This window comes from Equus caballus, chromosome 2 (genome assembly GCF_041296265.1).
Source record: "Equus caballus isolate H_3958 breed thoroughbred chromosome 2, TB-T2T, whole genome shotgun sequence".
In the NCBI taxonomy this organism is placed as follows: domain Eukaryota; kingdom Metazoa; phylum Chordata; class Mammalia; order Perissodactyla; family Equidae; genus Equus; species Equus caballus.
In genome coordinates, this window is record NC_091685.1 from 60,228,874 (window position 1) to 60,241,228 (window position 12,355).

The 12,355-nt window shown below is 41.8% G+C and overlaps 1 protein-coding gene across 3 annotated transcripts in view; it reads left to right on the forward strand.

Moving 5' to 3' along the window:
- The window catches only part of DOCK5 (dedicator of cytokinesis 5), a 202,894-nt gene that overhangs the window by 69,099 nt on the left and 121,440 nt on the right, over positions 1-12,355 (forward strand). For all 3 annotated transcript variants that reach the window (XM_023636176.2, XM_070256397.1, XM_023636177.2), the window contains exons 3-4: positions 5,309-5,349; positions 10,581-10,636. In XM_023636176.2, the coding sequence (XP_023491944.1) occupies positions 5,309-5,349; positions 10,581-10,636 (97 nt within the window). The remainder of the gene's footprint in view (positions 1-5,308; positions 5,350-10,580; positions 10,637-12,355) is intronic.

The following is a 12,355-nucleotide window of genomic DNA, read 5'->3' on the forward strand; positions in this document are numbered from 1 at the left end:
AATACACACAGTCATGAAACACCACCACCACCAAGATAAAGAACAATTCTGTCAGTTCCCCAACATTCTCCCTTGTCCCTTTGTAATCAACCCCACGCCACCCTCAGCTCTTGGCAACTACTGATCTGTTTTCTTTCCCTATAATTTTGCCTTTGTCTAGTCCTGGCTTACCCGGATTTATCAGCTGCACTTTTAAAAATTTTTATTCTTACCATGTCATAAATGTACATAATTTTAAAGGTCAAATCATTTTTACAAAGTTTATAAGGAAAAACAGCAGTCGCTTCCTAGCTCCTTTTGGTTTCTGATTTCACTTTCAATTCCGTCAATTTTTGTGGTATATACCTTTTCATTTCTTTTTTTTTTTTTAGATTTTTTAAATTTTTCCTTTTTCTTCCCAAAGCCCCCCAGTACATAGTTGTATATTTTGGTTGTGGGTTCTTCTAGTTGTGGCATGTGGGATGCCGCCTCAGCATGGCCTGATGAGTGGTGACATGTCTGTGCCCAGGATCCGAACCGGCGAAACCCTGGGCTGCCAAAGCGGAGCGTGCGAACTTAACCACTCGGCCACAGGGCTAGCCCCTACCTTTTCACTTCTAAATAGCTGTGCTTCTATACAGATCTATACATATCTAACACAGATCAATATAGAAACATAATTTTTTTTTGTTTTTTGATAGTTATTATTTAAATTATTATGCTTATGTAGTATAAGCAGCAGAGGCTGTGGAATATACTTTGATTACATTTCCTATCAAAGAATATGTTTTTCTAGAGGTATATGTTCTTTTTTTCTTGGTTCTCTATGGACCTACCTCTGTTTCGTATCTAGACTTTCTGACAGAACTCTTTACCTCCTAATATATTCAGACAAATTAGCTGATTTCTCGCTTCCATTTTCTGTCTTGGATTTGTTCCTCACGGATTCCTCTGTCCTGCTGCTTCATTTTGGACTGGTTGCACTCCATGCCAATTACATAGCTCCTTTTCTGAGATCTCCATCATCTGTATCAGCATCAGAAGAATAAGAACTGGGGATGATTTGCATGTGTGCATAAATATAGATAAACATCTTTATTAATTTTGACCTATGTATTTTAAAAGTTCTGAGCAAACGTGGATACTGTCGATTCCAGTCCAGCATCACAGAGTTCATTCTAGTTTTTCCCTTTCTGTGCTTACAACTCCCTTCTATGACAGTGAGAAACCTGGCTTCCAATATTCCTGGTATATTTATTTATTTGGTCAATTCCCCAGTACGTAACCAATCTCCATCTTCATTACCACACCTTCTCCCACGTGGACATCCTCCTCAGCCTGTTCTTGCTCTGATCGCCCATGTCAGTCCACCATCCCCCATCCCTAAGTCCCATGTGTGGATGCTCTTCTCCTTGCCCTGCTTAGGCTCTGATGCTCCATGTGTGGCTGCCCTCCCTCCCTCGCCACCTTTGCAAATGCCTAAGTTGCCCTGTGCTGCCTAATGGCTCAGAGCTCTGTCATTCAGGAAGGGAAGCAGAAGGGCCAGGATATGTCTCTTTGTTCTGTCTCCCATTCCCCAATGTCTTCTTTTTTTCAATCTTCCTATATAGACAGTAATACTGTCCACTCATTTGCTTAAGCTCAAGATCTAAATGCCCTTGACTCTTTGCCTTTCCTCTCCCTATTCATGGCTGTTCCCAGCTAACTCATGAGCAACTCCTGTTGATTCAGAATATGTCCTGCATCTTTTCATCTCACCCCATTTTCGCTGCACCTACTAGTCTCCTCACTGATGTTCCTCTTTCCACGATGTCTCACCTCCCACCGTCCTTTTACATAGAGCAGCCAGCATGATCTTTGAAAAGCACCAGGTGTGATCTCATTTAGAATCCTCCAGTGGCTTCCCATTGTGCTAAGAATAAAATCCAAATTCCTCCATGGTGTATAATACCTGTGTATGTGGTAATCAGTCCTGGCTGCACGCTAGCGTCACCAGAGGAACTTTTTAGAAGCACTAAGTCTGGGCTCCACCCGGGTCCCATTAAATCAGAATGTTTGGGGATGTGGCCCAGGCATCAGTATTTTTAAAAGTTCCCTGGTGGGGCCGGCCCTGTGGCTGAGTGGTTAAGTTCGCGCGCTCTGCTCCAGTGGCCCAGGATTTCCCCAGTTGGAATCCTGGGCACAGACATGGCACCACTCATCAGGCGATGTTGAGGCAGTGTCCCACATGCCACAACTAGAAGGACTCACAACTAAAAAACTATGTACCGGGAGGCTTTGGGAGAAAAAGGAAAAGTAAAATCTTTAAAAAAAAAAGTTCCCTGGTGAATCTAATGGTCAGTCAGGGTTGAGAATCATGCCTATCTCTAACCACCTTCTTATTGCCTTCTGTCCTCTCGTGACTGGTTCTGTTTAGCCTCTCAGAGTGATTATTATTATTATTATTATTATTGGCGAGGAAGATTAGCACTGAGCTAACATCTGTGCCAGTCTTCCTCTACTTTTTGTATGTGGGATGCCTCTGTAGCATGGCCAATGAGTGGGGTAGGTCCACACCTGGGATCTGAGCCCGCGAAACTGGGCTGCTGAAGTGGAGTGCGCAGAATTTTAACCACTGGGCCAGAGGATTCTTGATTACCTCATCTAAAGTAATGTCCCGTGTTACCAGTCATTCTCTGCCGTGTTACTCTCCTTGAGCACTTCTTCCTAGCACTGTTATTATCTGAGATCATATTATTTATGTCTTCTCTTTTTTTACATTAGAGTGTAATCTTCACGATAACTCCTGCTCTCTGCTACACCCATGGTGCCTAAACTAGTGCTTAACAAATCTTTGTCAAATGCTGCAGGTAGAGGGGAGAAGAACTGAGTAAAGGACCTGTTGTGTGGAGCCAAAAAGTGTGCAGTAGCCCGAGATACATTTGGACAGGCAAGGTGAAATGGAGCACATGATGGAGTCCTGACTGGGGGAGATTATCTGAGAAACTACAGAAAGAAAGCAGGAATTAGGAACTCTGATGTTTTCAAATCGTAGGGGACAGATTTTTATTCTGGTTTGGGACAGTCCCATGAAAACAGAAATGGCGCATTTCCCTAATGGAAGAACAACCCTTAGCATAGAGTCACTTTTGATGTCCACCATGGTTGCTATAAGTTTTTTTGAGACTTTCATTTCACCTAAATGTAGGTAAGACTTGCCCTCTGGACTAACCTCCCTCCAGTCCCTTCGTTTTAATAATGAACTAACTTAAGAAAGCATCTGCGATTTCCATCATTTCACACTACTCACTGATTATAGCTGCTTGTTGATAGACCCTTCACCACCTCTTTGCATCATGATGCATTCAGAAGCCTGATAGCATACCATATTTAACTACAATTATCTTGCTTTAAATATTAGGATTAATAGGAAAATCGCATTCTTGCTTGTATCGCAACCCCAGTTTGTAATGTGGAAATGAGCAAACAGACCCTTGAACTATTAGCATATCCCTTGCATTTACGGGCATTTGAATTTATGGAGTCCCAATAGTCTATGATTAAAACTCCGGAAATAGACGGTCTTCTGCTACTACCTAGTGCCAAGGACCATGAACATTCACTTGGACAAATTCAGCGTGGTCATTTTGTGCCCTTAGATAGGGGCTATACTACACCATACACACTACAGTTCTAGAGAAGACTTAGGAGGTAAAAAAAGTTTTCAAAAATGACAAGTTTAGGAAGCATAATTCTGTGATGAATGGCTGTGCAAAAAATACTCTTTACAAAACTAAGATAAATTCCTCTCTGAAAGTGGAGCAAAGTCTTTATTGTAACATCTCGGTTTTATAGGACATAGAGAGAAGAAAACCACTTGGAAGAGACTAAAGTATTATTTCTCAGCTTGCCTCCCTTTCCCCCATCTCAGGATGAAGTTGAAGCCATTCGTTCATGCAAAAACCATTTTCAGGTGTTTACAGGACCAAGCAAGTGCATACAGGTGGTAAAGACTCTTGAGAGCTGGGGGGGAAATGTTCAGCTTGGTGTTCTTACACCTGGCTCTCTTGTGCCCTTTGCCACCCTCGATTGGCAGCAGTGTTTCCTGTGCAAATATCTTTTTCTCAACCATGGGCCTTGATGCAACCTATAACAATTCCACAGCATAATACTCTATTCCTCCATGTAAAAAGTAGAAAAATCCTTTAAATTTTTGAATACTGAGAATTTAAAATTGGTGAAAATATTATTAAATCCATGTCCAGTGAAGGTAAATTCAACTTTCTTCTTGAAACATGTCCAAAATAGATTGTATGTCTATTTTCTGGATGATTTCATATAGCACAAATTACAAGAGAGTTCTAGAACCCTACTGGCAGATGTCTGAAGTTTTAATTATAGTTTGCATGCATTCACTATGTGTATATGGCTCCTTTATATGTTTGTACCACTTACCACAGGGTTTACTTAGGCAAGACGACCACATTAATGCCTAGGGGCATTGGGGAATGAAGACAATTCTTACAGTGAATTACCTATAGTAAGTGTTCAATAAATATTTAATAGAAAACATCTGTTTATGGACAGATTAAATTATTTACTCCTTCACAAGGTAAAGGGTGGGAAAACATTCATAGGTATATGTATTTATTGGAATTTTTAAAAGGAAATTAAAGCCTTTACTAAAAGCCTCATAAGGAAACACATACCATCTTCTTATGTTGGGGCAGTGCTTTTAGCACCACCAAGAATTGTTTACAATGTTGTTTTATTATTTGTTTCCTTTTTTTTAGGTACAAATATTGATATATATGAGATTTGCTATTCCAATTCAAAATTGTTCCAGAATAGTAGTTCTTAACCTTGAACTTAGAAAAGAGAGAGAGAATATATAAATTCTTTTAAAATGTCTACTTTAATAGTATAAAGTGACCTGTAGAATGTATATATGTGGATGAAAGTCCATATTCATTTATGCAAAAACACTTACTGAATGATGTGAGGTATGAAAATGTTAAGAGCTTGAGCTGCTTTCTCTCTTGTTTTTTTGTTCTATCCTTTCTCCGAGGGAGTAGAGATGAAGTGTGGGTCTAAGTAAATTTTAAATCCTTAAGCTTTATTTTCCTCACAGAATTATGCTTCCTAAACCTGTCATTTTTGAAAGCTCTAAAAGAGATCTAGACTTTTAGTGTGTAATAAGCCAAAATGTGCATGTTCTAGTATATTGTCTGCTAATTGTCTCTTGGATTCCATCCTAGTATTCCAAGAGAATATGAAGATGTATATTGCTAATATCTTTATATTATCCTAGATAACATAAAGGATTTTGTGTTCTCTTATACCTTGACAGGTTGGTACAGAGGATATACCCTCCAAAATAAATCTAAAAAGGTATGGCTTCTCATTAAATTTTTAATTTGAACTGTCTACTAAGTGTGTGTTGTGGTGTCGGCTCCCATTATCTGCTCCCTACTCTCTCGAGACCTAGTTTGCTTTCTCTTTGACAGCTGTTCTTAGATTTGAAAGCAAATTCTCCGACCTCAATGTTCAAGTAAAACAGTATGTCCATTGACCGTATTTCCCACCAGCCAACTCAGGGATAAAGGCGCAGAGGTGCAGTCACACTCAACGTGGTGCCTCTCCAGCCTTCCAGCTCGCGTCCCGCCAGCTCGGCAGCCTGGCAATACAGTGGCCCTGCTGTAGTTGGCTGTCTCTTTCAGGGAGGGACCTGTGGTGCTTCCTTTCCCTTTAGTGTGAATGCCAAAATCCCACAACTAAAGAGTCTCCCCACTTCCACTTGATTCTTTCCTTCATTGTAAAATGGATAGAACAGAGTAGCAGTTTTTAAACTGTGATTCTCACCACCCCAGTTGTACGTCATGAAATCAGTACAATTGTATCAATACAATGCAATATTTTTTTAAAAAACGAAACTGAAAAATAGAAAAGAAAATGGAATGCCACGGTAAGTATTGTTTTAGAAAACTTTTGTTTCAGGTACATATTTTTGTTTCAGGTACATAGCTTTTTTATGTATCTTTAATTCTATTTATGTATAGTTGTACAGGGTTGCTATCTCATCATGGGCACAGAGTTTGAAAAATACTGAGCCTAGCAGGTTCCTTTCCCAGTGCCAGAGCTGCTAACTGTCAGCTACAGAAATCCTGCTCCCAGGCTGATGCCTCTCAGTTTATTTTAGGTCAGGTCAGCGCTTTTCCTTTGACACCGACGTTGGGCAGCATAGCATGTCAGCACTTTGTTTGGAAAGAGCAAAGTTGATATTATTTCACAGTTAGCTCACACGCAAAATGGGGAATTAGGAAAGAGTGAGAGAAACATTTTAGGATTTATCAAGAGGTGAGTAAAAAAAAACCCCACGGTTCTTATTCTTCGAACAGAATATGAGCTAGAAGTAACCCGAGCACACAACTCTCAGAAGAGTTCAGGGCCCAGAAAAACGCCTTTCTACAAGGGATAGGCCATTAAAATCCAGGACTCTCCTGGTCAAACTTTCTGTGCTGTTGACTCTTGAGTCACACTCAATATTTGCACATGTACGTGTACACACACACACTTTGTTAACTTTGACAATTTAATAATCTACCAAAATAAAGGAGTGTTTGCTTTTAATGTGAGTGCCAACTCCCACAATTTTGGTCCCTTTATGCCTCCCCAAATCCTAATGCTGAATTTTTCTGCCCACAGTTAGATTCATGTGCCACATGTCTTCATTTCCAGCTTAATTATTTTCTTCTAATCTCTTGCTGACTTTCATTTCTCCAGGTCTTCTAATAGGGACCTAGGGCAGCAGATGTTCTGGCGTGAATGAGAGCATGACAGGACTGAAGTGGAGCCTTTCTTCCTTTGCAGATCCTTGTCAGATGAGACTACCTGGTTTCAGCCACTCCTGCTTCTAGATTTGGGTTTAACCCTATCAGTGTTTATTTTATGCATAATTATGAAAGTAGTACTTAATTTCAAAGCATGATTGGAGTTAACAAGTTTGAAGTTCCAAATTTATTAAAGAGCGACAATACTTATGTCACTTAATTCCCAAACCTTTTTTTAAATAAGTTAATTTTAAAACATGAGCAAAAATCCACTCTCAGATAAGATCATATGAACTTAAAGAACGGACAGAATTCTTGATTTTTAACTGGTGAATGTGAATCATGTTGAAACAAGATCCCAGACCGCAGGTCTTCCCTTTCAGGGTCTGTAGTACGTAAGGATCCTTTTCGAGCGTGCAAGATCTTGGTTTCTGAGACATCCCATGATTTCCTGATACATCACAGTCCGTCTAGCTGAGTGCCCTGTCTGCTTTGAAGAGAGGGTAGTTGGGGTGCCCCGCTAGGATATAATTGACAGGTTCTGGGTGTGTTTTTTTTGTTTTTGTTTTTGTTTTCTGGGTGTGTTTTTTAATTTTTTAAATTCATTTTCTTAAAAGCTTTATTTAAACTTTAAATCTCACCCTTTAAAAGAATTATTTCAGTAAGAGCTTCTCCTAGTTCTTGATAATTAAACTGTAATTCAATGAAATGATAGTACAAACAGGTGCCGTGCATTTACTTGTTGATTTTTAAATTGAAATATCTTTCTTGTGAAGAGATCCAGGAAGAACAGAGAAAATTCAGTCATTTGTCATGAATTATGCTCAACTTTTGACACCCCTTCATTAACGGATCAGCCTATTTGAAATACTCTCTTAATGCTCTTTCTTTCCTTTGCCAGTCTGTAGGAGAACAGCTATTTGAAAGGCCTGTTATTTTAATGGAAATTTTTTGTGTTGTTTATAAGCAGACCTAGTCATTTAGAGTGGTGATAAAGTGAGCTAGTGGTTTTACAAACTGAAGAAGCCAAGAGCTTTGCAGAAACTGATTATTGATCCTGGCAGGATTGTGGGAGTGTGCATAACAGCAATATCTAGAAAATCATTAGTTTATTTTTAATTTTTATTTTTTAAAAACCTTTTATTTTTCTGTTACAATGGAAAGCTTTCTGTTTTTTGAGGAAGATTAGCCATAGGCTAACATGTGCTGCCAATCCTCTTCTTTTTTTGCTAAGGAAGACTGGTCCTGAGCTAACATCTGTGCCCATCTTTCGCTACTTTATATGTGGGACGCCTGCCACAGCGCGGCTTGACAAGTGGTGCTAGGTCTGCACCCTGGATCGGAACCGGCAAACCCCAGGCCGCCAAAGTGGAACATGCGAACTTAACCACTACGCCACCGGGCTGGCCCCTAGTTTATTTTTTTTCTCAGTGAGTAGGTTACACTGAGGAAGGAAAAGCAAAATTGAGAGAGCAGCTGTAAATCAGAAATATATTGCCCAGGTTTATCCTGGCTTTTTTTGTGTCGTGATGGCATAGGAAAAGTCCCACAAGCTTCAGCAATTAAATGGCTGTCAGTGGACGCTTGCTCTGATGGCAATATACACATAACAGTGGTAAGACAGCAAAATAAATATTCTCATAATATGAAAATCATCATGTCCGTACACCAATGTAGATTATCTGCTTATGATCTGATCTTGTACATAACATACACATCACTATTTTAACTATTTTTAAATGTACAGTTGAGCGGTGTTAAGTGCATTCACAGTATTGTGCGATCATCACCACCATTCATCTCCAGAACTTTTTCATTACCCCAAACTGAAACCTGTCCCCATTAAACACTAACTCCCCATTTCTCCCTCCGCCTTGCCCCTGGCAGCCACCATCCCACTTTCTCTTACTATGAATTTGACTACTCTAGATGCCTCATGTAGGTGGAATCCTACAATATTTGTACTTGCGTGTCTGGCCTGTTTCACTTAGCACCATGTTCTCAAGGTGAGTTCTGGACAGCCAAGTCTGTTCTCCACACAGGTGGTTGTCAACAAAACATTTACGCCAGCTTAGGAGACAGAAGAAACACCCAATGTTGAAAGTGGGCCCAAAAGGAATTATATGCACATTAAATTTTTGTTTTTGTTTTTGTTTTGTTTTTTTAAAGATTTTATTTTTCCTTTTTCTCCCCGAAGCCCTCCCAGTACATAGTTGTATATTTTTAGTTGTGGGTCCCTCCAGCCGTGGCATGTGGGACACTGCCCCAGCATGGCCCGATGAGCGGTGCCATGTCTGTGCCCAGGATCCGAACCGGCGAAACCCTGGGCCCCCGAAGCAGAGCGCGCAAACTTAACCACTTGGCCACAGGTCCTGCCCAATTTTTGTTTGTTTTTGACTGTTTTGTTTGATCAGTTTTCCAAGATCTCTGTGAGTCCTGTGCCTACAAGGACCGAGATCAGTATTCCCTTGCCTCTGTGTGCTCTGGGTCTTATCAATAACAGGATCAGGGCAGCGCTTTCTCTGTCACGTGCCCCACGCCTGCCCCTTTTACAGGGTGGATGGGAAGGGATGTTCTTTTTTTTTGGTTCTTCCTGCCTGGCGGGAGAGGATGAACATTTTGCTTCTGACTCGAGCAGTGGCAGGATCCACCCTGTCATCACCAATTCTGGGAGCAGTGCAGTCTCAATATTCTTGCTGTTTCCTGTTTTATTGGCAAAGGATTAAAAGGGAGAAAGAAGAGTATTGTTGAGATAAACCTAGCACACGAAACTAGGCACAAGACCGACCTCGATTGAAATTCCCTAGTTTTCTGTCTCTGAATGGATTAAGGATGACTGGGTACACGCGCATCTTTGACCCAGTCCCCCAGGTAGGGGGATGTCTGACTGCGTCAGCCAGCCCCGACGTGGAATGTCCACAGGCTTGCGCTAACTTCTACAGGCGGGGCCTAGGAGCAGTTGAGCCAATGGTGCCTGTTAAACAGGTTCTTCTCCTCCCTCCCCTGGTCTGGCATGCAAAGTACCATAAAATAAAGAACAGCAATGCCTTTTCCAGATGGCAGTTTCTCTGTTTAGTGATGAGGATAGCACACAGTTAAACAGCAGAAGCTTTTGGCATTTAAGAAAACTCACATCCACGACTCGCTTCCTATTGGTTAGATCTGATCTTCAGTTCTTCAGTTTCTAGTCTTTCTTTTATGTCTTTAGGACCTTAGTTTGCCCGTGGGCAGGGTCACCATACTGATGTAGAATTGCCTCTGAGGGATATAGGATGGAGAGCAATTTGAGACCCGCAAGTGCTAAAAATAACCAGATGACTAGTCCTAATTGATTTTGGGTGCATTTGGTTTAAGCGAAAGTGTCGAGAGGAATTACTTTAGAAAATCAGTGTAATTTCATGGGCCACTAAGGACATAGCCCTCCATCTCACTAATTACCTGAAACCCTTTCCAGGCATCCTCTCAGGGCAGGTAGGATCCGCGGGGCTTTTAGGATCTCACTGTTGAACTCCTGACTGTTACTGCAGCTCTGGGCTACCCTGGGCACATTTGCTTATTCATTTACGAAGCATTTATCTTAGGCTTTCTGAACCCAGATCTTAATTTATACCTTGAGTGTTCAGCCGTGCTTTCATAGACGGCCAGTCCAGGTAACGGGTGTCCTGGAAGCCTGTAGACCTGAGCTGGTGTCCAGGTGTCCTTTCTCCCCACATTTGTTATTTGTGCCATTTGTGCTCTTTGCTTTGGGCTGAGATTTTTATGGCCACGTAACCAAAGTTCTTCTCTCTGTAGGGTATTTTCCCTGAAACGTATATCCATTTGAAAGAGGCGACTGTGGAAGACCGAGGGTAAGTTCCATTCTACGAAGACTCCTGAAAAATGATAAAGCTGTAACATTACCATTAAGGAGTGCCGTTGTACTGTTGTCCCTGGCATTCTTCCCCACAATAGTAAAGACAGATCACGAATGAACGGAGGGCCTTTATCTTCCTCGTGCACTCATAACCTGCTCACCAACACGTGTGCGTGTGTGTGTGTGTGTGCTTGTCCATGAACCTTTGGCGTGATTTGCTGATAAGACGTGAGAGCCCCCTATTTGGGGATCCCGGGAGACGGGTGAGCAAGCTAATCAGCAGGACAAGTCAGTCAGCCTCCATGTACCCCAGGCTTGTTTCCATTGCAAATCAGGGACAAATCGGGCCGAACAAACAAATTTGGCTCCACATTAGTCATGACCTTGATTAGAAATTATAAAGTAATGTGTGCAAATGTGCTCTGCAGATGAAATGTATTAAGTTTGGGGTATTCTTATTTCTTATCCACCTTATCATTTCCCATGGAAAGTGCTGCCGCCATGGCAGCTAGGAAGAGTGACACTCAGCCTGAAGTTGCTGAGCCGACAGGCAGGCGAGTTAAGGAGAGAATAAGGAGAGGCAGGAGCAGGACTGCAATCGGGGCTGAGAGAGAGTAGCGTGGGTCACAGAGTCATGCAGACTCAAAGCTGCAAAGAACGTTCTCAGTTGTTAAGTTTTGCCCCGATTCCAGAGATGAGAGGTGGAGACAGGCCCAAATTCATATGACTTCAGTAGCAGAACCACGACTGAAAACCAGGTGTCCTGTCCTGGAGAGTCCTCTTTCCGGTGCACCGTCCCTGGGCAGCCTCCAGTGTCACCAGCCACAGCCATGGTGGTGGAAAGGCAGCGTGGGAGGAGTATTCCCACTAATTAGGGTTGCTAGAGAAAAGGCAGGACACCCAGGTAAATTTGAAATTCAGATAAAAAGTAATTTTTTACAGTGTTTCTCCCACACATTTCATGGGACATAATAAAAGATTTTTTAATCCATCTGAAATTCAAATTTAGCTGGGCGTCCTGTATTTTAAGTCTGGCAATCCTACCACTAACCTCCATTTCCTTGCTTGCTCTTTCCTCTTCTCTTTTTGCTAATCATAAAAATACCAGAGAGGATTTATTTGAATAAATGTCAGCCCTACCTTGTTATATGTCTCCTGTGAGTAAGTAATGAGTTTGGTGTATGTACATTTTCTACGTAGTGAGGCAGCAGATGAGGAAAAAACTGAGGACCGTTCCAGAAGAGGACACAGCCTCAGCCCCACCAGCAGGTCCTGTGTGAGATTATGAACCCCAGGACCCTTGTGCCATGGTCACTTCCTCACCCACCCTCCCTCATAAAATGGCTGCTTGGAAGAACCAGCTAAATACAGGATTTTGGCTTCCGTCCATCCCTGGGAGCCACTTAAGCCAGCATGGCTCCGTTAATTGAGGCTCCCGTAGGGATCCAAAATGGGGGGATAGAGGCTGTGCTTCAGGCCCATGCCATTGCAGAAACTGAGTTCATTTTGACAACCGTGGTGTTCTAAGCTCCTTCTCTTTTCTCAGATGCTTAGATGTGATAAAATTTCCTACACATACCTAACCCTAACAGACATGGTTTTGTTTCAAGCTCAACCAGCCCCATTCCCATCTTTGAGCTTTGAGAATATGACCGCTGTCAAGAAAAGCAGCGATGATCGACCTGGAGTAACATGAGCATCTCTCTGGTCTCCT